The sequence below is a fragment of the Microchirus variegatus genome (assembly GCF_963457635.1).
Source record: "Microchirus variegatus genome assembly, chromosome: 13".
NCBI classification, from domain to species: domain Eukaryota; kingdom Metazoa; phylum Chordata; class Actinopteri; order Pleuronectiformes; family Soleidae; genus Microchirus; species Microchirus variegatus.
In genome coordinates, this window is record NC_139814.1 from 13,176,392 (window position 1) to 13,203,773 (window position 27,382).

The 27,382-nt window shown below is 39.2% G+C and overlaps 1 protein-coding gene across 1 annotated transcript in view; it reads left to right on the forward strand.

Moving 5' to 3' along the window:
* Positions 1–1,254: 1,254 nt before the first annotated feature.
* necab1 (N-terminal EF-hand calcium binding protein 1) overlaps positions 1,255–27,382 on the forward strand; it is a gene marked incomplete at both ends in the record, with an annotated part of 34,715 nt that continues 8,587 nt past the window's right edge. Inside the window, 8 exons of the mRNA XM_083899994.1 lie at positions 1,255–1,344; positions 5,527–5,551; positions 6,817–6,925; positions 10,542–10,567; positions 10,788–10,885; positions 19,178–19,314; positions 24,618–24,739; positions 26,501–26,577. Coding sequence (XP_083756120.1) covers positions 1,255–1,344; positions 5,527–5,551; positions 6,817–6,925; positions 10,542–10,567; positions 10,788–10,885; positions 19,178–19,314; positions 24,618–24,739; positions 26,501–26,577 — 684 coding nt within the window. The remainder of the gene's footprint in view (positions 1,345–5,526; positions 5,552–6,816; positions 6,926–10,541; positions 10,568–10,787; positions 10,886–19,177; positions 19,315–24,617; positions 24,740–26,500; positions 26,578–27,382) is intronic.

Here is a 27,382-nt window from a genome sequence, read left to right on the forward strand (position 1 = left end):
ACAAGCAACAAAATTCCCTCTCATCAACAAATGACCTTGGCCCAAAGTAAAAAAAAACAAAAAACAATTATTATTATTCTCAAGCTGAAAAAGATATAACAATACATAATAATGACTGAAGCTGCAAGCAGCTTTGTGCTTAGTTAAAAATGGCCGACTTCCTGTTATGGTTTCATGGCAAATGGTTAAAATCAGCCAAAATGTCGATGGTTGCAGAGGCTACGTCCTTTTGAATCTGCAAGACCTCTTGATAACTTTTCATCTTTGATGTGTCTAGAACAGATAGACATGTTTTTTTGTGCTGTGATTAACGTGCTCAGAGGAGTTTGTTCATTTCCGAAACTTCTTGCAAATCGCCAAATTCAAAATGGTCGACTTCGTGTTGAGTTGACACCATGGTCACAATGGACTTTTGTGTCCGTCTTGGGCTGTGACGTGTTTCCAGCAAGTTTTGTGAAATTTGGTGCAAGTTAGTTTCGTCTTTGTCTTACCTGGTTTCACCTTTGGGGGTGCTACTGAGCCATGTTGCGCCACTTTTACATATTCCCCTTATACTATTACACTTTTCACCAGTTCTGATTTCTGTGCCAGTTTTCGTCCATTTTCACCAAAGTTGAATAAGACAAAAATGTGATTCTTTGGTGAAAACGAGATCCAGATATTAATAGATTACAGTCGAAAAACATATATATATATAATACATAACATAAAAATTTCCAATGATTTTGTTACCATTTTTACACTTAATGACATAAAAAGGACAGTTTGAATTAATTAATTATTTCAAGCTGAAATTGTCTTTTATCAGCTAAAGTGCTACATAAATAAAATATGTACAAAAATAATTATTATTTTGCATTTCATTTCTGCTTAACCGTCTTTTAAATGTTAACTCGCGCATGACTGACACCAAGCAGTCAAGTCGCCTGCATGACAGGAAGTGTAGTCACCTATTTGTCAAAATAAAAGCACGTACATATGAAACGTGGCCGTGTGAGTGAACCTGAGCGCTTTCTCTGAATTATGCGCCAAATCTTTACGTCATTTTAAAGTGTTTATAGTTGCAGGTCCAGCATTTTATCCGCGTTTATTGTCGTAGCGAAGCGTTCATGGCGGAAGTGGCGTGTTTTTGTTTTTTTATTGCGGGTAGTTTGACAGCAGCTCGGAGTCGCCGCGTCTGAACAGAGTGTGCGTTCATATCTTAATAAGAGCGCACACATTCCGCCGCAGTTTGCTCCAGGAGACACATTGTGGATGATGGACTGTTCAGAGGAGGTTCAGTGTGTGTGTGAGGAGCCCAGCGCTCCTCTGGAGATAAAGAAGGGGATGTCGATTTTCATTGATGTAAGTAAAACTATGCAAGAGCCAAATGAATGTAACACTCAACTGTAATGATGAGGATGATGATGATGATGATGATGAACAGTGTCTCTTCTCATGTTTGTTTCTGTAATACTTCCATCTATAACTGCAGAAACAAGTCACACTGAAAAAAAAAGATCTATGTTTATAATATATTTATTTTTATATCTAATGTGAGATTGTTTTTTGGGATCACCTGAGTCTTGGATGCACGCAGGGGAATACACAGGGCTTTGAATGAATGGATTTGACAAGCCTGACCTTTAATTTAGCTCCACGCTTTCAGAAGCTGCCCATCCATTTGTACTGTAAGCCAAACACCGACCAAATCTCATGTTGATGAAAAAACTAAAGGTTACTTTTTTTTGATTAAAGTCAATGATTCTTGTTGACCTTATAAGCCAAGTATGTTGTGCAAAGACACTTATACTGAGATGTGAATCTGTAAAGATAGAAGTTTCTATTTAATTGAATGCTTTCTTTCTTTTACATGAATCAGTATCAGCTCATTATAATTTTTTTTCAAGCGCTTCTCCTTCCTCTGAGCTTTGTGCCTCTGCATCTGACACCTAATTGTATTCCCCACATTCCTGCACTCTTTCATGACATTTCCCTTTCCACGGTAAACCTACTCCCCGTCCTTGGGTGTCTACTCCGAGGAGTAGGATGCACACACACACACGGGAGGTGAGATTGATCCAAAGTGTGAAGTCGTATCCATCACATCATCGCAGGATATTCAGCTGACAGGGAACGAAACAGTCTTCTTCAGAGGAGAGAGCTGCTCCACTCATGCTTGATTCAGTTATTTTCTGACATCTGCTCCATATGAGTTTCTGTCTCACTCTGCTCTTACATAGAAATACACTTTCAACAGTCACTACTGGTACAAGCTTGTGTATATGTGTGTTTTCTTAATCCTTTCAATGCTGCTGAGCCTGCTTTGAGGACTAAACTGTCTTTGATTTAAATGTAGATCCTGAGAAGAGTATAGCCATCGATCACTGTAACGGCTAAAGCAAGCGTCTGCAACCTCTAGAACAGGGATCTCAAACTAAAATGACCCGAGGGCCACTTTAAGTGGGAAAAACAACTGTTCACTATAGGGGTGGGGTGATAAAAATGAAATCCCTATATATTCCAGTTACAATATTTATCACAATATTTCATAGAATTTCAAAGTTAATGTGTTTGTTTTGATATGGAATGAAGAAAATTATATAGATGCTAAATGACTCTGTAAATATAAAAAAAGTATGTAAAATAGCAAATAACTTGATATTAAGCGAAAGGGCCACAAGTGGAACCCTAAACTCAAGAAATAAAAAATAAATTTTTGACCCCTATCCACCCAAATATAAAATGCAAAACCTATTTATGTGTATTAGTTGTTGCATTTATGAAACTTAAGAACTACAAAAAGAAAACTGTTTTTCCTGTTAATAAATTAAAAATACACTGGCACATGTAGGCCCTACCTTAATAACCCACATAACTTTGTAGATCTATTTGAATCCTTATGTTATTTGTGGAAAATTTAAACAAAAAGTGACCCTCTTTGAAATAAATAAACCAATGTGGCTTCACGTCAGTGTTAGGAATCACTTTTCTTACTTCAGGTCTGGGGAGATTTTTCAATATCGCATTTGACGTAGACACAAGGATGTGAAACATATTTTTAATAGCCCAAACATTTAAATACAATTTAAAAAGCCACAGGGAGCCACATGCCGCTCTAGAGCCACAGGTTGCAGATCCCAGATTTATGTTAAATGTGGATCCTGAGAAGAGTAGCCATTAATTACTGTAATGACTAAGCCTTAGCTATCAGGGTTCCTCTTACCCACAAAGGGGAACCCTGATGAATTACACTAAGCTAAACCAAACTGTGTGATTAGTAAGAATTAATTAGATTAGTAAGAAGAAGAGACACTGAAGAGGATCCTATTGAAAGCGGATTGAAGTACATCAATTCCCATTGTTGTTTATTAATTAATTAATTTATTATTTGGTTCATAAAACACAAAGTAAGCTGTAAAAAAATACTCCACATATTATCTCCTAGCCTCAGGAAATCTCTTGAATTGGCTTAACCAAGATATTTATGTACCAAGTTAAGAAAAGGTTTAAATATATTACAGTTCTAACTCTGATACCATCATCATTTGTGTTTTTTGATTGATTTCCAAAGTAGTTCCAACTGTAGATTAAACTAAACTGGGCATTTTTGATTTGGGACGATTGTTTTCACATCGCAATGGAAGCATTTGTCTGTTTTCATGTTCCTTAATTCCTGCTTTGCATAGCGGCCTGATGCCGATAAACACATTTGTCTCTCTTATGGTAATTTAAACGATGAGTGACAGGTAGAACAGTGATGGACAGACAGCAGGTGTTAGTGGATGCTGGACGGCAGAAGGTGTGAACAGATCTGATTAGCAGGAAATCATGAAGGACTTTTATAAGTCAGAGCGCAAACTGCCAACAACAAGAAGAATGTGGGTGTATTTTTTATTAATTTGTACTTACTGTATGCAGAACAGAGCCAAAACAATCCTGGCAGACAAAATCCAGAGATTTTCTCTGGATTTCAAATTAAAATGTATGTAGGATTATACAGTCAGATTAATCTTATAAGTGTTTGTGTGTAAATTATTATAACAATATATAACATTTCTTGTCAGTAAAGATTTTCCTAAGGATTCGATCGCAATCTCTATTGTCTTTTACGCTTGTTTTGTTAACAAGAAGAACATTTAGTGGACACATAGACTGTATATCGAACATACACCGTGCTGGTTTGAAAGGTTAAGCCAAGGTAATAGGATGGAAGTCTATGGGAAAATGACCCTACTTCTAAATTCTCACTTCTCACAAAAATCTATAGTTTCAGGCTTTGGTTTTTTTTTCAAGAGCACAATTTTTGTAAATGATGTTCCCAATTTAGAGGACAATAGACAAAGTATGACACACATGAGTGATGAGTGGACAGCTGGTATTGTCTGGTATGAGCCTGGCTGCAGGTGACGTCTGTCAACTTCTTTAAAATGCCTTAGAACAGTGTTTTTCAACCAGTGTGACGTGAGAGATCGTCAGGTGTGCCGTGGGAAATTATCCAATTTCACCTAATTGGTCCAAAAACATTTTTTGAAAACTAATAATTAGTTATCTGCAAATAATATGGATATAAATATTCAAGACACTTTGATAAGAATGACTAAATTGTTAATATAGGCTACAGAGTATCATTTTTTAAACATTTTTGTTTGGTGGTGTGCCTCGTGATTTTTTCACTGAAAAAAATGTACCTTGGCTCAAAAAAGGTTGAAAAACACTACATTAGAACACAAAGCATTTAGGCTTTTTCCCATTACTATTTTAAAACAACAGAGGTTATAAGAATGTGCAGTATATACTGTCTTATATATATATATTTCCCAGCACAACCTATAGTCAATCTTTTTTTTTTTTTTTCGCCAACGACATAAATATATCTGCTCAAAAAGTACTAAAAATCTTTCAAATCAGATTTACTTTGTGAAATTTGGAAATGCGTCACTGTTCAAAGTTCACTTTGCGAATGAAAAACTGTCTGTTTTGTGACTTTTGCACAATTATCACTATAGATGATACTTATGCAGACAAAAGATGCATTTTGTGAAGCTTGAATATGTGACCTATAAACACACACACACACACACAGGATGTCCTTATAAAGAGTTGTGTATCATTGCCGGCGGCAATTTACCAAGGGTGCACCTGTGGCCTTGATCTGTACCCCGGTCAAATCATGAATCTTGCGGCTTTAAAATTCACTTTGTTATGGGTGAAGTCATGACACCGGTTGCCTCCGGTTGTAAATACACTTTAAAATTCACTACATACTGTAGCTCAGTTCAAACACGACAAGAGGACAAAATGCTATTTTGACTTTGGTGGCGTCGTGGCTGGAACCTTTCACAGGTCATGTGGTCACTGGCACTCAGCCTTTCATCTCCTCTGGACTGTGGGACTGCACCATCAATAATTCAACAACGCACTGCGTTTGAGAGTGTGATCGATGATCGCCACAAACACACACACACACACACACACACACACACACACACTTTGATGATGTGAGATCTTTGTTGACACACCTCTTTTTTCCGCTTCTTGTCACAGATTTTACGCAGAGCTGATAAGAATGGTAAGTGTCAGAAACTCCCAGCTCTGTCTGTCTGTCTTTGATATTACTTCAATCCCCCCTTTGTCCATGTGTGTGTGTGTGTGTGTGAAATCAGATGTACTTTCTCAATGAAATTCTGATCATGAGTCGCTGCTGATACTCTTTTCAGTTTCCATGGAAACAGGAAGCTGACCATGCCACTGAGGCCGTGTATCAGAGCACTAATGAAGACAGATATCAAGGTTTTTTTTTACCAGTTAGACACTTTAAACATGACAGTTCAAACCTAATAAGTCAGAAGTGTGAAGCTGCAGATTCTGCTCTCTCTCTCCATGTCAACGTCATAGTTCATTTTGTAGGGAAGTAGTGACGTTAGAGGGTTAGTGTGAATTCAGGTTTCTGGCCACTTATCCCACTTCCCTCAACCAAAGGAGTCTCTACAATAGCACAAATAAAGAAAATCTGAAATGACACATCGGCCTTGTGCGTTTAAATTTTCTGACTTAGATTCATATAGTCAAAAGTTGTGATGAATCACAAATATCACGCGCCGTAGGGGTTCCGTTTGTTCTAAAATCACTTTCTTGTGCGGACATATTTAATATTGCACAGACACGGGGAGAGTGTATTAACTCCGGGTTCAAGGCCACAGGATTCTTACTGTGCGGCGACAGCGCCATCAACCGCACTCGCCCGCGTTATCGCCATTTAATATAAATGATTTAAAAATAGCCGCTCAGAATTCATTGTTGCACATGGCACGACGCGCTTCGTTATTCATCAGGTGTCTCATGCTGTGAGTGATTTGAGGTCCTGCCGTACAAAGACGTCACGCATGTTTGCTTTTAGTGTTGTGCAAACATCAACACACACACACACACACACACACACACACACACACAAGTCTGTTCCAGGATTATTTCTGAGCTCATCGACTGTGAGTCACCATACGGTCGATTTACGCTTGTGTGTGTGTGTGTGTTTGTGTGTGTGTTCGCCTTTTTACAGCGTTCAAAAGAGCCTCCATAGCTCCCATCATCATCAGCGACATGTTGTCTGTGGATGTTTGCCTTTAGACATTAACCTGATTAAACTCCTGCATGTGTGTTTTCTGTGAGGAATAAAGTCAGCACTGATCAACCATCATGTCCACATTTCCATAACAAACCTGTGCTTTTGATCTGTGATGTTTCAGAAATTGCTCGCTCGGCCTCACACTGTGACACAGACCTGACTGAGCCGGCCTGACAATTTGTTGACGTGTTGCATTTGTGCTGTGTCCCCAGATGATGGGAAGCTTTCCTTTGATGAATTCAAGGCCTACTTCTCTGACGGAGTCTTGACAGCTGAGGAACTGAAGGAGCTCTTCCACACAATTGATACCCACAACACAGAGTGAGTCAATGGCATGCTGTAGCTGTACTCTGCCACGGAATACAGTATGGATCCTGGTCTGACCGAGGGCCTTTCTGTGTGGAGAGTCACAATCCAAAAACATCCATCCATTACCATCATCTACCACTTTATCCTCCTCTGGAGGGTCACAGGGGGCGATGTTCCTATCTCAGCTGACATAGGGCGATAGGGCGGGGTACACCCTGGACAGCTCGCCAGTCCATAGCAGGGGCACACATAGAGATGCCTACGGTCATATAGAGTGACCAATTTACCTAATCCCCATAGTGCATGTTTTTGGATTGTGGGAAAAAGCCGGAAAACCTGGAGAAAAACCACGCACACACGGGGAGAACATGCAAACTCCATGCAGAAAGGCCCGTGTTCCAACCGGCCAAAAACATGCAGATTAGAGTGAGTGTGAGAGTGAATGGTGGCCTTTCACCTTATATGTCAACTGGGATTGGCTCCAGCAAGTGGTTTTTATGAACTAAATATGCCGATGGATATTTAAGAATCACGTAAGTATGGTTACGTGGTTCTTAAAGGGTAATCGCACGTATGGTCCAAACACATTCATCGTATAGAAACCTTGTGTTTTGCAAATTTCCAAGTGTATTTGGATGAACACAGTCCATACGATGTATGTATTTGAAGCTCTAGTGTGTCACATTTGGTCATTTTGTTGTTTGGTTTTGATTTTCTACCACTTCATCATCCATATGTTGGCGGTGGGGGCCCTGGTGCCAATCCCAGCTGACATATAGGGCAAAAGGCGGGGTGCACCGTGGACAGATCGCCAGTCCATCACAGGGACACATAGAGAGAAACAACCATTCACTCTCACACCTACGGTCAATTTAGAGTGTCCAATTTGCCTAATCCTCAAATCTGCATGTTTTTGGATTGTGGGAAGAAACCGGAGAACCCGGAGAAAACCCAAACACACACATGGAGAACATACAAACGCCATGCAGCATGCATCCTTCATCTGAAAACAGGCTCTGCCAAGCAAAACTATCAGACCTGACTGAGGTGTGCGTATACAGCAGCAGTGCAGGACGAGAGCAATAAGTGTTTCTCCTGTCAAACTGCTGAATGATGTCTTTTGCAGTAAATTTAACTTCTAAAACTTTTCCTGGGCCTTTCTTTACGTTTTCAGTCATATTTCCATCCCGTTTACGTCAGTCTGGCTTTACGATAGTGTCGCTTTTTCCTCCTTCTGTCTTTATATTTTAATATAAGCAGGGTATAATGGAGATTTGATGTATAATATTTTCTTTGATAGTTTCCCAGTTCATGTCTTGTGAGCTATAAAAAATGGTGTTGACATGTTTTAAACCAAGCTCCATCCGCTCTGTTCTGTTTTTATTTAAGAATCCTTTTGTTCGTGCGTCGTGCAGTGCACAGAACATAATACAGAACATCCTGAAGAAAGTGACATCTATAAAAAATAAAATATTTAGAGGGAAACGGAGTGACACCGCGGTGAAATATTTATTCATAAGCCGAGTATTGTCCTAGTGATGACAGATGAGGGTATGAAGAGGAGCTCTCCAGGCCGTGTGGGTGTGTGATGTCCCTCTGCAGGACACTGGAGACTCTCCATTCATGACAGGCCAATATTACAACTCTGCACTACAGTATTGTTCAAATTTGACTGCTCTCATACATTTTTATTAAAATGACCACTTTTACTACAATTTCTGGCTTAAATTACCTTAAGTATGTGTTCATTATCGCATTTTATTATCATTACTAGCTTACTTATTATCCGTATTCATTCAACTACTCAGTATTATACTAGTTAATAAATACTTTTATTGTATTCCATCCATTTTATCACTCGGCATCAAAAATTTTATGCTATGGGGGCGATGTGGTAACTCATGTGGTAGAGCGAGTTGTCTACCTGGAAGGTTGTGGGTTTGATTCCCAGCTCTGCCAGTGTAGTGTAGTGTACCTTTAATTCAGATGGTCAAAACACACTATTGGCTCTTCAGGATCTGGACTTATTGTCCTATGAAAGTCGCAAAAGTCTCTCTGCATCCAGCACAATAGCTAAAAGTTCTGCCCACGAATGTACAGTACCTGTCAAAAGTCTTGTCTCTTATCCATTTTGTAGGAACAACAGCTTATAACCTGACTTTTAATTAATCCAGTTTTAGAAATGGCTCATATGAAAGCTAAAACCCTCCCAAATTATGTTTAAAGGTGCATTATGTAATAAATCTAAAGCAACTGGCCATAAAATCCTCCTAATATGTCACAGAGACTCAGTAATAATGTTCATATAACAATCTGAACTCACCAACAACAACAGTACAGACAAATATTTGCATAAAAAAATATATTTTGCAGACTGCAAATCATGTTTATGTTGTTCTGAAATCATGCTTTGGCATGTGGCGCCACCTACCGCCGTCTACCAATCATTGCAGTCAGTAGAGTCTCAGCTGCCGAGCAACCACGGGTTGCCAGTTACGTTAGTAAACGAAACCTAAAAGACCTCGGTATTTTGAATTTAAATGTAGTAACCGTTTTTGGCCACATTCTTACATATGACACCTTTAATGAACACGGAAAGGTCCGATTTGGGCACGACAAGTTTTGTCGTGTACAGAAAGAAAATTAAACAAATAATTTACTTAAAATACAAAAATATGTTGCATAACATCAGTGAATTAAGTAGTGGTGCTGTGAGATCCATATTTAATATCTTGTATGACTTCCATGAGTCATCAGTCCTTCAAGCGCATGGAAGTCATACAAGATATTAAATATGGCTCTCACAGCACCACTACTTAATTAATATAAAATATTACAAATGCCAAAAATTGGAATGCTACACTAGTCTACATGCCGATGTGTCTCTGGGCAAGACACGTAACCCCAAGTTGCTCCTTGACGACAGCGAGTGAATGAAGGATGTGTGATAGAAAAAAGGCAAAACTGTAGAGAAAAGATCATCGCTACATAAATACAGACCATTTTATATTGTGTTTTTGTTGCCAGAGAAGAGAGTTGGTAAAAAAAAAGGCCTATATCCGTTTCTATAGCTTCTGTTTTATTTTACTTTTTGTTTTAATTTTCTTAATGTTAATACACTATTTTAACATGCTGAAAATTAAGTCCCTCCTCTCCAGATCCAAAGGATCAAATCAATGCTTTGTATTTAATGTGACTTGAATGCAAAGTCTTACTCGGTTCCGCTAATACTGTGCGAGTATTGATTTTTCCTCTTGTGCAGCTTTGTTCTACGTGCAGCCGTTTTGACTCTCATCGAGCAGTCGATCCAGTGGAGAGATAACGGTCGTGTCAGGAGAAGAAACACTCAATGGCCAGACATATGGCAGGAAAATGGACGATGAATTAAAGATGTTTTTCATTAGATTGGTTTCATGGAAATAGTAGTAAACGGAGTTGAAGTCGAGCGTGTGCCTCAGGCTGAGTGATAAGTTAGAGGAGGATTTCTCTGTGGGAAAGTTTGAGATTTTCTTTAACTTGTGTCTTCTCCACTGAGGCAGTGTGCAGCACTTTTTGGTTATTAATATGTTCAAAATAAATAAACCAATATCATCTGAATCTATCCTAAATGTGTCATTTTCTCTTCCAGCAACGTGGACACGGATGAGCTCTGTGGTGAGTTAATACATTCTGCTTTTAATAAGTAGCTGTGTGTGGTTCTTTGTGATTAATCTTGTTGTACCTTGAAGTCAGGAGTAGCTCACGCTATTTGACATTTTCTCAGCATAAGGAAAGAAACAATGATGAACCTGTCACTGTAATGGTGCTTCCACACAGCACCTACTGTAAATCCATGTTCTGCTTTTGTTGTCGTTCTTGTCTTTCTGCTGTGAAGATTATTTCTCCCAGCATCTCGGTGAATATGAGAACGTTCTCGCTGCCTTAGAAGACCTGAATAAGTCTATACTGACAGCGATGGACAAAACAAAGAAGGTAAGATCAGAATGAACAAATAATATGACGATCATTATATCAATTCATCCATCTTCTATCACTTTATCCTCCACATGAGGGTCGCGGGGTCTCACACCCATCTATGGTCAATCTAGAGTGTCCAATCTGCCCAATCGATCATTATATCTAGCTGCTTTAATATTCATGATAATTTACCTTACCCATAATATTCAAAGGTTAAATTACATGAAATAAAAATAATAATAAAGTTTTATTGTTTTTGACTTCCAACTTTCCCTTGAGGGACAATAAAGAGTAAAAAAAAACTTAATTAAAACACAAACATGAATAAATATACTGCATTTAGGTCAAATCTGGAGATGCCGAATGATAAAAGCACATTTTAAGTTTTGATTTAAATAAAGCTACCAACTGTCATACAGTTTATTCTCTGTCTGGGTCTTTCACAATCCTGGTGATCTTATTTTAACCCTTGAACACCATTTGCCGGGTGGTTTTCATCTGAGCAAATACATTTATGTGATTTTCATGAAAACCAAGTTTTCATCTTCATTATTTATTTATTTATTTATTTATTTATTTATTTATTTTTGTTTCCAAATTCCAAATTTTCCAGTAATTTTGGAGCATTTTTATATGGTCCCCTGCTTTTTTTTTTTATATGGTCCCCTGCTTTTCTTTCAATTTCTTAGACATGACACAGTTTAAAATAAAAGAACACTACTCAGATTTGTCATGTATTGTCATGTTTTGATATATTTTGATGATAATAAGTACTTTTTATTGGGTGTTTTTATTATCTATTTATTTATCACCCGGCGTTAGTGATGGTGTTTTGAATTTGAGCGATAGTGTTCTAGGGTTAAAAGGTCTGCCTTATTGACTTTGACTCAGGCAACACCCATATTACTCTGTTTTTATTTTATAAAATGCATAAATTCTGCTCCAGATATTCCTGCTGTCCACACTAGTCCAATGTTTTAAGACTCGATGCATTTGGCTTGAATTTTTGCATTTACATTTACTGGCATTCACTTCCTGATTGTTTTTTATTCAGTATTCAGTATAACTCTGACTCTTGTTATTCAGCTACAAGCTGGAAAACAAGTGGTGTGATGTAAAACCTGTTAACATGAAAGTGCTCGGTTTCTGTCCGTTCAGTATCCGTTTCCATCCTGTACATTGAACACAGCAAACACCACACTGACATCTCACACCGGGCCCATAATTATAATCATAAGCGATGTTTGATTTACTCACTGTGTGTGTGTGCTACAACTCTCTCTCCCAGCATGCTCCTGTGCTGCCCAGCTGGCTTCCTCAGATCTCCCATTAGTCACATTTCCATTACAGAGTGTACAGGGAGTGAGCCAGTGCTCATTTATGCTACAAATGAACCTGCAATGCAAAACATGGTATTTTCCTTTTCGGGGGTTGTAGCCAACATAGCAGATTGTGACAGCATTGCTGAACAAATATGTTTAAAAAAAAAAAAAAAAAAACATATGAGGAGGAGGAGAGGAGGTAAATAGACCGATATGGAGGTGACAGAGGGGAAAGAAGGACTGAAGGCATAAATAATAAATAGAAAAGGGAAAAAAAAGGCATAAGTGACACACGTCATGGTGCTGAAATCACCTGTAAGATCTGCACCGAAGCAGAGACGTCTCACTGTGTCTCTTTTAGAAAGAGAGTGGGAGTCAAACCTCTCCTTTGTCAGTGGTTGGTTTTTATTAGCACAGAAACAGGTTACGTGTGCCAACACACCTGAAAACAGCAGTGACAAAGGGACGTGGTGTAATGGTAAATTCAATTTCTTTGTCGCAGAGCAACAGCTATACCCAACACCCCTTTCCTAACACAAGACACCAGGTCCTTTTGTGTATTCCAATTAGGATGTCTAGACCAAGGGTCTCAAACTGGCGGCCCGGGGGCCACATACGGCCCCCAAATCAATTGCATGTGGCCCACTAATTAATATCAACTTATAATGATAATATAATAATATAATGAGTTTAGAGCTGAAACAATTAGTCGTTAAATTGATTGTTAATCGATTACTAAATTAATCGTCAACTATTTTGATAATTGATTTGAAGCCTTTTTCACGATTAAAACAAGATTTCTGATAGTTTTAGCTTCTTAAATGTGAATATTTTCAGGTAAATAGGAAAATAATCAATAATAATAAATAATTAAAAAAGTATTAATTGCAGCTCTAAATGAGTTATTTCTGTATGTTTTTTATAACTATGCTTACTATGTCATAAATATGTTTATATTGTCAACTTTTTTCTTTCCAAAAACAATCACTTTTAATGTGAAATTATGTGAAATATCATCATAAATATTATTATTTCCATGTCTTTTTCTCAAAAACTTGGCCTTTTTTTTTTTTACTTCACCGGCCCCTTACTGACCAAACTAGGCACTCAGTGGCACCCAGGTCATTTGAGTTTGAGACCCCTGGTCTAGACTCAACTTAAATCTAAACATCCTGCAGGGGAGTCGACTCCAATACCTGAGGTGTGAAAGCACGACCTGGAGGGGCAGACCCCTTCCCAGACAAAGAGATGTGAAAGGGATGTTCCCCGGGTATAAATGTTGAGGGCTCACTATGCTCTGGGTCTTTCTCCAGCTACGACAAATCCATGGCATCACTTCAGGTACATGTAAAACAGTGTAAAGTATAAACACTTTGAGCTGGTGAAAATACATTTAAACTCTTAAATGTACAGGTTATTTGTGTGTAATTCCTTCGTATCTGAGAGCAGGAAGTGAGACGGCTTAAATCCTTTAACACTCCTGAGGTTTTCCCCTCACAATGAGGATAATTACTTTTATTGTCAGGCAAATGTGTTACAATTTTTTAAATGGGTCTTTTTTGGCTCCTTTTGCAATGGCTCACAAACCATTTGAGATAAAAAGGACATAAAATACAATTAATCTCACAACACAACCAGAAACATTATAACGGATCACACGTTTAGCCCACGCCTGAACCCCAGAGATTTTCTTGATCCATATTCCAACACTTCACTTTCAACATTTGTTTTTCGGTATCTGATTACCTCACTCATGTTTCAGAGAGCGGGGGTTAATTCCTTAACCTAAAGGTCACTGCTGCCTCCCTTTACTACAGTCTGCTTCCACCTTCTAACAGTCGTATGGAACAGCTTTGTGTGAACTGACAATTGTTTGACTGTAACTGACATTTTGTAATAAACACATGCAGCTTCATTTTTGAATTAATGTGTTAACTCAGACATTATTTTTTGGCTCAGCCATCTTAGTGTTTATATAAATTTAACCCTTTAACACCTTTAAAAACCTCAAAATGTCTGTCTGGACTCTTATTTTGGCTTACTTTAACCATATAAGGGCCAGAAAAAGTGCGTTGCAAATTTTTCCAGAATAACTTTCAATATCTGGCAGTTTTTTACCATTTTCAGCATGTTAAAATAGTGTATTAACATTAAGAAAATTAAAGTAAAGTAAAAAAGAAACTATAGAAACGTATATATAGGCTTTTTTTCCAACTCTCTTCTCTGGCAACAAAAACGCTGAAAACAGCTTGTTTTTAAAATTTTCCATTTAGTTTAAAATGCACAAAACCGTACTCACAGCTTAGTGGATTGTCTGCGGCATACAGACACATATACGTATGTATGTATACATCTGCCTGGCTTTTTATTTTTGTTCTCTTCTCCTTGCCATTGTTGCTGTGCGGTGCATGTTTAAATATATACGTACGTGTGCATGCACAGCACTTTGCTTGTGAACCTGTCACCTGAGTGGTTGATTGTTTTCCTTGTTTAAGTGATTTCTGGTATATATTCTATGTTTTATACATAATAACTGCACTTTAAATCATGCACTTTATACAATATTTATTGCGACTGTTCAGCACATATATATATATATATATATATATATATATATCTGTGAAAGGTGCTATATAAATAAACTTTACTTACTTCCAAATAAACATTACATTCCAAATTGACACTGTAGATATTTGGGATGGAATACGATAACAGGAGTCACTGAAAAAAGCAACAACTTTTAAATCACATATACGACTCTGGACTGTGATTTTCACACCATTGTCTCCCAGGAGTCTCTTTTTTTTCTTCTACACAGTGAGTGTGAAAGCTTTCTGAGAGCCTGAATCATAGCACGGTGAAACAGAGAGAAACAAAGAGAGAGAGAAAGGGATGTACAACAATCATGTGCTGTTTCTCCTCTGATCACTAACAGATGCTGCTTTAGGCTCAGACGAAAGCGCAGTCGTCTCTGCTGAACCGAATTTATATGCGAGTGGGTGTCGTTTGGCTGTGGATGTGTGTGAGGGGGAAGATTGTGTGTGTCTCGTGTCTGCTTTTTGAAGTGTTACTTTTTTGGGGAACGGTGGATTATTACATGACGAGCTGTGCGCCTCTAAATCACAGCCAGGCGTGTGTGTGTGTGTGTGTGTAGTTTGTGTTGGTTGCGCTTATAGAAAGCTATTTACAGATTCCCGCTGCAAAACCTCCCTTAGATTTGATTCCGCGTGTTTCCTGTTGCTGCAGGTCTCAGGTGTTTGTCAGCTGTCGGTCGTGTCCTCTAACACTGCAGTGGCTTCTGAATTAGGGCTCAGTCATTTTCTTTTCAGAATACCAAATTACATGGTAACATTAAGACAGTCAGATCTATGAATGTTTTAATCAATGAAGATTTTAATGACTGAACCAACTGACAATAATAACCAAATGTCAGATATCGGAATTGAACACATTTGGAAAAATCTTTAAAAATCTATTGTTTAGGTCATAGGGAATTTTGATCATCATTATTTAGGGTTGAGCTGACTTTTCCTAATATTTTCCATCGTAAAATGACTTGAAACTTTGATACTGAGCAATATTAACCTTTAACATATTTCTACAATATGGTAATCTGCTGTTGACCCTGCTGCTTAACCATTATTTTACAATCTCTACATAAATAGCATGAGCAGATTTTTCACTCTAAACCGTATAGAATTACAATAAAATATCTATTTATCCATATTTTACATTTTCTTTGTGCTCCTAAGTGGGTTTCTGCAAATAAAAATGAATTAAACAGCAAATTAAACCACATTATTTGGGAAAAATAAGAATATTTTACAATATTTCAATGTTGCAATTTGATGAATTACTATGTTACTCGTGAAATATTATTTATAGCCACTTTACTGTAATTTGCAGTGCCACAATCTGATTGGATACATATGAATCACTCGCAGGTGGATTTAAGAAAGCATCTTTTGCAATATTGGTGTTGGATTAATGGTTGAGATGGCCTGGATTAATTCATATAGCTATCATATATAGCATTGTAGGAATACTACGGCAAAGGTCGAGTAAAGTTCTGAATAAAAGGCTTTTTCAGTGTGTGATGTGGGAAACAGTGTGAGGTCAGAGTCTGGTGCAGGAAAACTACAAGTCACTGTCTCTAACAAAGAACTTGTTTTGACCTTTTGTGCAACTGAAAATGAGAGATGAAGGTGAGGGAAAGAACAGAAAAGAATCAGACAGAATTTAAACTGTTTTGGTGAGGTGGACACACACACACACACACACACACACACACACACACACACACACACACACACACACACACACACACACAAACAGGTGCAGATCACAGGAGGTAATCCATGCTCAGAAGGTAGACAGGAGACGACCTTTACCAGGTCTGACTCACTCGGTTAATGTGCGTGTGCGTGTGCGTGTGCGTGTGCGTGTGCGTGTGCGTGTGCGTGTGCGTGTGCGTGTGCGTGTGTGTGTGCGTGTGTGCTTTCACAACCTCAGAGGATCAAACAAACCTTGTGACCAATAACGATTGGAGGTTTCTAATAGGCAACAGTGCAAAAACAAACAGAGATCCTGTGTGTTTTGTTCGTTTTCAGTCAGTTTTGTGTCGCATCTTGAAACGAGCTGTTCAGTCTCAGGTCAGGTGATGTTGAGACGACATATGGGAAAAACCTGGAACTAATTATCTGCTCTGTATTCTGCAGAAGTTCATCTCTCTCATGTGAAGACATTTGCTCAATATTGTAATTAGTGTGTGTTAGAGTGAGTGTGCTTGTACATTCCTATTCATGCATTAGTCATTTTCTAATTTAACATGCAGCAGCGTTTTCCTTTTAAACCTCTTTGCTACTTGAGCACACAAACACACATATATTGCTGAAAAAAAACTGTGGGAGCAGGTGCAATGGAAACTCTGTGGCGCCGAGCATCACTCACGCCTCTTTGATTTGGATCTGAAACAACAACACAGGCCTCCTGCACAGTCCCCCATGTTATTCAAGTCTGATTTCAATCAGCTTTCCAAAAGAAAACAACAATAATTGTATTCTTCCCTCGCAACGTGACAAAATAAAGCCTGGTTTGACAGAGAGTGCCTCTTAGATTGAATGTTCTGGTGAGTACAGAGAACATTTATGTTGTTACAATGGGTTAAAGGTCATGTGAATGTGGAGGATTGTAGTGTTGAACCTGCAGTGTCTAACTTTTCATCCCATTAACTCCTATTCTTTTTAATGAACAGATTCTAATGATTCAGTTACACCGAAAACAACCGCTTTGCTCGTCACTAGTTTCTGTGTTTGTGTCGCTTATGAAACGACGTCACAGCAGTTTCCGTGCTACGCAGACCCTACACAGAAAGGTCCTAGATCGGAAATCAAACCCAACCTTCTTGCTGTGAGGCAACAGTGCTAACCACGGTAACTCTTTATAACAAGTACACACTATTAGCATTAGTTAAGCATGATTAATATTGAATTCATCATTTATAACAAAGTTATAAATGTGTTACTGAAGTGTTGGCATGTACTGAGCAACTGCTGGACACACACACAGAGAGGTGAGAGAACAGTCTCTTGTAAGTCGATCGAAGAGCTGGTTTGTTGGAGGTGGATGCTGATTGGCTGCTTGAGTACAGCAGCTATTTGGACACTGTTCCTCAGCTGATGGGATGAGTAAAACATTTATTATATATATTATATATAAACTGTGTTTATAAACTACAAACTAATAGTATTAATGTGTTTTATATGATGCATTCAATATTAAGTCATGCTTAAAGGGACACTGTGTAGTATTTATGGGTTTATATAACCCAAAATCCACTTTTTTTATACATATTATGTGCTCCTGCATTGTCTAGTCGCTGTATAATAGTTTTTGTTTCATTTTCGTAGTATTTCAAAAAGGCTGGGCCCACGGTTGGTGTAGTGGTTAGCACTCTTGTCTTTGCAGCAAGAAGACCCGGGTTCCTGGGTTCAAGCCCCGTTTGGAACAACTTCGGAACAAGGGCCTTTCTGCAAGGAGTTTGCATGTTCTCCCCGTGTGTGCGTGGATTTTCTCCGGGTTCTCCGGCTTCCTCCCACAGTCCAAAAACATGCGATATGGGGATTAGGTGAATTGGTCACTCTAAATTGACCCTAGGTATGAGTGTGAGTGAATGGTTGTTGTCTCTATATGTGGCCCTGCGATGGACTGGCAAATTGTCCAGGGTGTACCCCGCCTATCGCCCAATGTCTGCTGAGATAGGCACAGCACCCCCCGTGACCCTCTGGTGGAGGATGAAGCGGTAGATAATGGATGGATGGATGGATGGATTTCAAAAAGGCTTATAAAATAACATGGTCGCGGGCCGCTGTTGCATAGCCACTTTTAGCAGCGAGAGAACAAATCAAGCGTCTCTTTACTTGTTGGGTACTTAATATAAAGTGTTACCCGAACCACTACTAACCACTATGGCACCGTGCCGTGGCCACCATACATAATACACCATGCAAAGCAATATTCTGTATTAGTAATCTGTGTCATGCCATATGGCTTAAAACCACTCCCCCTTCTCTTTGTTGCCTGAGATAAAGGGATTTGCGTCTTCTCGTCACGTTGACTCCTGTGACATTGAAGTCACAGTCAGCACAACTCAACGGCAGGGGGAAGAACACAGTCTAGAATTAATTGAACCAAAAAAACACAGAATGATTTGACACTTATTTGACCAAAAATCATTTAAAAATGTACTCGTCTTTCTTCACTTAGTTATTACAATGGCTTTGACAGTCTTCTCTAGTCTTATGTAATCTTTTCTGAATAAATGTTGGCATCTTTAATTAACAATAGAAGGTCTGGACACTGAGTGACTTCTGACTGGCATGTGAAGCATGTCACAGCTGTTCTTGTTCTCCCTCATTATTCCTCCTACTCTAATTCCACCTCCTCCTCCTCCTCCTCCTCCTCCCCCCCCCGTGTTGACTGACAGGATTATCAGGAGTCCACCCACCTGGAGCAGTTTGTGACCCGCTTCCTGCTGAAGGAGACGACGAACCAGCTTCACTCACTCCAAAGCTCGCTGGAGTGCGCGATGGAGACCACGGCCGAGCAGACGCGCCAGGAGAAGTAAGAGCAAAGGCCTCTCAACGTTCCTCGCACACACGCTTTAAAAACTGGGCTTTGAAACACAGATTAAACGTGTTGTACAGTGGCAGCCGTAATTACAGCTCGCACAGCTGAAGTCTAATAATGTCCAAACCTTGCACTCTAATTTACATCTCACATTTTAGACTTCACTGACGCTTCATTAAAGGTGCCATGCAACAGTTTCCTCCTGTAGCCGGGCAAATATCTTACTTCATCTCTGAAGAGCTGCTTCCTCTGGGGAAATATGAGGAAATTAAAAAAGGATTATTTACGATATTATTAAATATGATAGGTAGCAGCACGCACACATGAATACAAGGAAGATGCTGCAATCAAAACACTGAAACAACAAGTTAAAGTAGGTGGAGTTAAATAGATGAAATCCATGAGCTTTTTTTTGCTTTAAGTGACTAATGTATGACACTGTTGTGTGTCAACAGTATGGTAGATATGCAATGATCCGACATTCAAATTGATTTTTTGGCGAGGTTGCAATGTAAAGCTAGTAAAGCTGGGGACACACTACAATATTTGTTTGCCAGATTTTACCCACGAAAAAATATCAGAAGTAGATTCCACAACTAAGAATAAGCCTAAACATTCCTAGTTGTATTTAAATTGCAATCGCATATTTGGCCTCCTGCAATTTTGAAAATTGCTAATTGCTAATTTTTGTTTGATCAATTCATAAAGTGTTGCTTGCTTCCTGAAAAGTGTTGTTTGATAATATTGACCCAAATCTATTTCCATATGCTAACGGCAACCAAGCACTCCCTGAACAGCTGCCCGACGTGTGATGTGCTTGCATGTGTCAATCCCAGCTGCTGCTGTTTCCTTCGCTGAACAGCTCCAATTAAGTGTCTGAATTTGTCCAGAGGGTGTCTAGTGTTGAAAGGCCCAAACACCCAGTGATTCAAAGGTACACTACTGATTATGTGTCCCAAATTTACATCCTTCCCATGGCTGAGACACAGCTTCCACTCCACTCTCAAAATCAAGTCAAACCTCATGTTACTACCATCTATTGGCACAATGGACAGTTCACCATCACGTCCCGTGTTTCATGAATCAGACAAGTAACATCTATCTATAAAGCAAGTTGGATCCGTGTGACTGTCTGTGATAGGCATATCTTGCTGACCATTAGTCAGATGGCCCTAAGACTTTGGATATGGGTTGAGCATGGCCCGATGGTGTGCATCCTTGATTTTCACGTTTTTTGGAGTAATTTTAATTTTCGCTGATTTATCACGCTACACCAGGCAGGCAGCGGCTCATCAGCAGCAGCTGCGCTGTCTGGAACGGGGAGGTGGGAGTGAAGAGACTGTCCTCACGGTGCGTGAGACATTTTCACACCGTTCACTGCAGAACACGGTGTTATACTGAAACGACAAAGTCAGTGTCCATTCACCAATACGCGAGCACAAATTTATTTTGCATTAGCATGCTACTACTTTGCGGCTAACTTGGCAAACCTGTTTCCAAAGGTAATCTATCAAGGCTATGATTAGCATTAGCATAGCGCTAACATAATACAAACACTGTGCAATCTCATTAGGCACATGCAATTTGTTGATGAGCATTAGCATAGCTAACTGTTGTGTGACTGTCAGCCATGACAGTGTTTGTATTGTTAGCCTTTACATTCCTTATCATGCATTACCATAGCTGAAAAATCTTCTTCAGCTCCCACTATAGGAATACATACTTCTACACTGCACTAGTTACATTCAAAAACAAATATACAACGCATACCAAGGTACCACAGAAACTACATCCCAACAACATGTGAACTAAAACAAGTATCTGATTTTGAGACACAGCACATATTTAGATTATAAATTACAGACTCACACAACTAGCATTTGCGTCAGTGACCTTCACAGACTCTTCCTGTCTTCCATCTCCCCGTGTTCCCTTCCTCTTCTCACCTCCCCTAAATGTCTATTTCTCTCTCTCTCTCCATTCCTCTCTCATGGCTTTTCAAAGTGTTACTGGCCCTCGCTCCCACAGCAGCTCCCATCTCCTCCAGCATCAAACTCTGACCTGCCTCACTTGAGAAAGTCCCCGCGCTCCTGAATGCAATCACTCCATTCTGCCAAACATCTCGAGGCAGCATCTCCAGTGGCTTTAAATAGGTTTCTCTGGTTGAGATGTTGTATGTGAAGAGGCTGTTGCTCTCACTCAGACCGTGTCCTAATACTTCAGCATCACTCAGACACAAACTAATATTTATGCGTGACGCTTTTATATATATTTGTTCATCTGCCATTATGTCGTATAGTGATTGTTTTTCCAGGCAGAAAGGACGTCTTTGCTTAACATAATCACCCCAGATGCATTTGATACTTACATGACTCACAGGCAGACTGAGAGAAACCTGCCACTGGTTCCTCCTCCTCATCGACTCTTAACGGTTATAGACGTTTAATTAGACTGCATTTGTCTTAGATGTGGGAACAACTCTTATTTAAGATGTAAAGTGACCTTGAGTGCTTGAAAGGCACTCAATGTTATTATTACACTGGTCAACACCAAATGTATTGTTTTAGGTTTTTGTTTTTGTTTTTTTTTTAGCTGATTTAGGATCATTTTAATGTGCTGAATCCAAAGACCACATTGGTTTTGCTCAATCAGGTCAACTTTCTGAACAAAGCTACAGATTTGTTCGTTCACGTTTTTTGTTTACATACGGGTTTTTTCACGTCATATGATGCAAAAAAAAAAAAGTAATTCTTGCAATAAACAAATTCTGAAGATTTTGCAATTGCCAACTTATGACTAATTGTTTTTTTATATATATTACAAGTGAATGGCTTTGCCTAGAAGATCTTGCAAAAATAAGCCTGACGTATTCTGCTACATCTGCGGTGAATACACCATTGTTCCTAACAGGAATCTAGTCACAAGTCTCATAAAGCGTGCCTACCGTGCTTATTTTGGTATTAAATGTGGTATAATGTCACAAAAATGTAATCAATTTAGTCAGAAGATCGGATTTTTCAAAATCAAATTAACATGAAAAATGGATGTCATTTTTGGATTCAGCGGTGAAAAATGGTCCGAACATACTTTATCATACAGCACATGAACAAACTGAACACATCATATTCCATGTGGTAAAAGCCAGTAAAAGTGTTGAATATGATTAAATGGTAGATTAACAGAATTTTGTTGAATATTCTGCGAATTAATGAACATTGCATATCTTTCATACATACATATATATCATATATTGTATATTATTCTTTAGTTTGAAGTGAAGGTTGCAACACATCAGCACACATGTATAAAGCATAAAGATGTAGGAACGAGAGCAAAAAACATTTACGGCTGTGCTCAATTCTCAAGGTCCTTCAACGGTATATAACAAGAGAGAGCGAGAGAGAGAGAGAGTGTGAAAGAGAGAGAGCAAATGTGCACAGAAGAGGAAACATGTCAGCTATCTATGTGTCCCAGAGAAACACGGTGTGTGTTAAACATGTAAACGATGAGTGTAGACTGGATATTTAAATGAAGATTGGAGTCATAAGAGCATTTGCTCCTTTAAATGTTCTGGACATGTTTTTATATTATATATATATATCAGGTAATGAGTTGGAATAATAAACCAGATGGGGGGTCATTTTGCTGCCATTAAATAAATTGAAAATTGTGACTCTTATCGTTAATTATAGTCTGAATAATTTATTTATTTTTTACTAAAAAATAAAACAAGGTAAAAGATCATGCAAATTAGTTCTTATTGAGCTTAAATTCCAAATGGAATAAAGAAATAATGTGTTAGAATGAAGTTGGCATTAAAGCTGTGACACAGAATTGGGTAAAGTTTCCACTTTATATTCTTTAAAGCTCACATAGAGTTGTCCTATCACACGTATGTTAGTTATGGAGGTCTACTTACATACATTAACCTGTTTTTATGTCAGAAACCTCCTGCTGTAAATGAGCCGATAGAAATCTCTCCTCACTGAAGCTCTCGTCAGGTGCGCTGTTTCAGACTGACATCTCACCCCCAGAATACTGTGTTGTGATTGGCCAGCCAACGACCGCTTTCCCAACTGTCTTGTGATTGGCCAATACCCGGAAGTGACGTAATCAGCACACCAGCTCTCAGAAGCACAGCTCCCCCCTCTGGAACGGTGGATGCACTGCTACTCATTATCAAAACATTGTTTTAACAATGTTTAAAAATAGCTTCGTCACGACTCCCAGCCGCAGTCCCTTTTATGACTTTGACCCAGAGTCAGAAGACACTGTTGCAAGTGAAACACCTCCACAACGGAAGTTCTTCTTCTTCTTCTTCTTCTTCTGCGGTTCAATGTACGCAACCGGATGTGCCCGGACTAGTGCCCGGAGCAGGACGATCTGCTGTTCAGGAGAAATGCTGTTTACGTAACCAGAACGGGTTTTTTCAGAGATCTCGTTGAGCCCGAGATTACAATAAAACACAGCGTTCTCAGCAGTGGCTGAACTGTTTGTTTAGAAACTTCAGGGCTTCTTAAACAAGGCAATGGCGCAGATACACACTAAAATACAGCATTAATTGGAACTTCCGTTTTATGGGAGCTTTAAATGACAGTCAAACCAGACGCCAAAGAACAACAGGAGTGATTATATGCTGCCATTAAAAAATAAAATATTCTGATGTGCTATATTTTGACATATACCAATCTTTGTCATAAGTCAAATAAATAGTTTTATATTTGAACTCAAAAACAGTGTAGACTTTTATATACAACAAGGTCTATTGGCCCTAAAAGAAGGGACACATTTGTGGTAAAGGGTTGGGCTGAAGTGAGAAGGTGTAACATAGAGTTGATTTATACTCTTTATCTATGCTTTAAATAATAATCAAACCAGACAGGCTTCATTTTGCCCCAAGAACACACACACACACATGCATCTCTGAGGCTTTTTTGTCAAATATGAGGCTGAACAACTTGACAGGTGGAAGATAAACCTCAGGTGACGTCCTCCTGCGGCTGCAAAAACGTCCCTCACATCAGCGTCACTCCTCGGACCCTCAGGACGTGCACGTGTAATGAACGCGGGGGCAAACTTAGACTTGCTAAATTTATTCTCCGCCACGACGTTCAGTCATGAAAACATTAATTATTTAAAGGCAGCAGACAGCAGAGACCAAATTCTACTGAATATCTGTGGAACGGTGTGTGCGTAACTGCAGGACACGAGGTCACTTAATGTCACTTTTAGAGTCACGCAGAACTAACATCAAATATTGTCATGTCACAATAATAAGTGTCCCGCTCTGACCGCAGACAGGGTCCACTGAAACCAGAGGTGCTGACCATCCAGTGGTCAGGTCGTCGCTCCAATCGGAGGCTTCAGAGGAACAGCAGTCTGTCGCCTAACAACCCGCTCCTTAGTCTCATCAACGCAGGTGAGTTTTACACGTTTATGCTTTCACTCTTTAAATAAAATGTTTGTGTGCTGCTTTCGCCTCTGTAAAACACACTGAATGGCCGTGGTGTGTAGGATAATGTGGTGTTTTTACTACGCTCTAATTAAGTTTTACGGCCTCCACAGTCAGTGAGTCCCTGCAGGCCTGGGCTCAGAGTGTAGAAAGAGAGAACGAGCAGAGATATTAAAGTGTGTGTGGTGGTGATTTATTTCTGAAATAAATGTGGTTGAAAGCAACACACACATCGATCCCAGACCTCTTAAACCAGAGTGTGGCAGCTTTGATTCTTGAGATTCTTGAATTTCAGATTTTGGGAGGATATTGTGCAAACTCAGTAATTGTTATTCAAATATGGTTATTTTTTTCTCTGTGTTTTCAAATGCAGTTTATCCGCTTGTTAGATCACAAACTAAATAGCCTTTAAGCCTTAGAACACAATGCTTTTTTTCCATTACGATGTTTAAACGTACACTATATACAGAGGCTTTAAGAATATGCAATATAGAGGGTCTTATATCCTTTTTTCAGCACACACTAGAAACTAAAAATGTCCCAGATGTGGCCCCCCACGTCATTTTATGTGGCCCGCAAGTGATTAATTGAAATTAAAATTAATTAAAATAGGTCTATGCTGCTTTAAGGCATGTGTTGACCATAAACTACATTTCCCACAATGCATGGCGATTGCGTTACCCGCAAAGTGACGGCACCGCCACTAGCTCACAGTGTATCATTGTATATGTATCATACGAAATTGAATAAGTAATAAATATGAAAGTTATTTAGCAATATGTTATGGAGTAGTTACCTTTATTTTACATTATATTACATTATATTATTATATTAAGTTACAAAAGAAAATGTTAGAAAATGAGTTTGACACGCCTGATTTAAACACACCTGAGCAAAAAGTACTCAAAATGTTTACAATCCGATAAAGTTCAGAGTTCGCTTGTCTCGTTCTTATGAAAAAAAAATGAAAATAAAACAACTAATGTTGTGAATTCTGCACAATTATTGCTACTTTAAATCAATACTAAAAATGTCATATAAAATGAATCATAACTTTGACTCAACAACACATAAGAACATGAGAAAAATGCATTTTGTAAAGCCTGAGTATGTGACCTATAAACACACACCCCCAGGATTTCCATATAAGGAGTTGTGCATTATTCCCATGGCAATTTACCATGGGAATAATAATAAATCTGTGCACCTGCGGCACAGATTTGTGCCGCAGGTGCACCCATGGGTTAAACAAAGCAAAGTCAGGAAGGTAGGGTTACGGCAAAAACAGAACAACCAGAGTATCTTGTCTCCCGCTTTACTTCTTCAACTTCCTCTCCGTTTTCTCCCTCTTTCCCTCTTTATGAGTCATCTCTCATCCCACTGACAATCCTCTGGAGAAATAAAGAAAAACAAAAGAAATGCAGAGGGATTTGCTGCTCCTGCTCACACAGTCATTCCTCTTACACACACCTATGCTGTGGCACCAGCTGCGGTTGCTAGGAGATCCGTGAAACAACAGCACCGCCTAGTCCAAAAACTTCGATTAGCGTCCTCAAAGCTTTTCCATTGATTTGCATTGGCCATGTGCTATATAAGATGAAAGGAAACCCTGAAACGCCTGCCGGAGGATTTGATTCAATATAGGTTTAAATGCAGTGGAAGAATGCGGCGTCTTTCATCCCGTCACCTTTGTTGTTCTCTCTTTCCGTCTCTCTCTGTCTCTGCCAGGTGTTTATGACGAGGACAACCAGTGGACAGTCCAGGTCAACAGATTGCAGAAGCTCATCGACCGTCTAGAACAGAAGGTGATGTCCTTCCATCTGCATTAAATTTAAACTGTAACCTCGTTTTTATTTTAGGTGAAAACCATTGAATATGGGCATCTGTTAATGTTATGTCAGATTTATCTAGCAGACCAAGGCTCCTCACTGCTCTGCACTCTCTCTCCCTCCTCCTCCTCCTCCACTCAGATCTCAGCCCACGTCTTTGACATTTTAGGGGTTTAGTTGCACTTTAATCTTTCCCAGCTCCTCTCTATGTATCCTCTCACAATCATCCACCCATCCTTCTTCTACCGCTTTATCCTCCACATGAGGGTCGAGGAGGACGCTGGTGCCAATCTCAGCTGACATAGGGCAGAAGGCGGGGGGTTATCACAGGGACTGATCTCAACACCACTCTCTCAAATTTACCACATATTTTTGCAAAATCTCAACAGTCTCAACTGATTCGACACCTTCCCACACACAAACACATGCACATATGTAAACTGTATGGGAGTTATGGAGTACTGTATGTGCTAGTGTGTGTTTTTTTTACCCACACGTATGTACATAAGGAGTAGTAGTTCGCACCAGGAGGCTCATCCTCTTTGTGACATGGCTCCATCTGGGTTCTGGAAGCCATGGAGCTGTTGGTCCATGTGCACACTCAAGTGGTTTAATATCCACTTACCCTGTGGCCTGTTGTTAGCCACAGTGGGTTCTCTGGTACCATTTCTGATCATGGTCACCCGTCACCTGGATTTTCTCTCCTTGAGCATGAGGTCGACTATGGCTGAAGGCCGTCGTCAACTCATCACGGTCCTCCTATAACACGATAAAGTCTGGA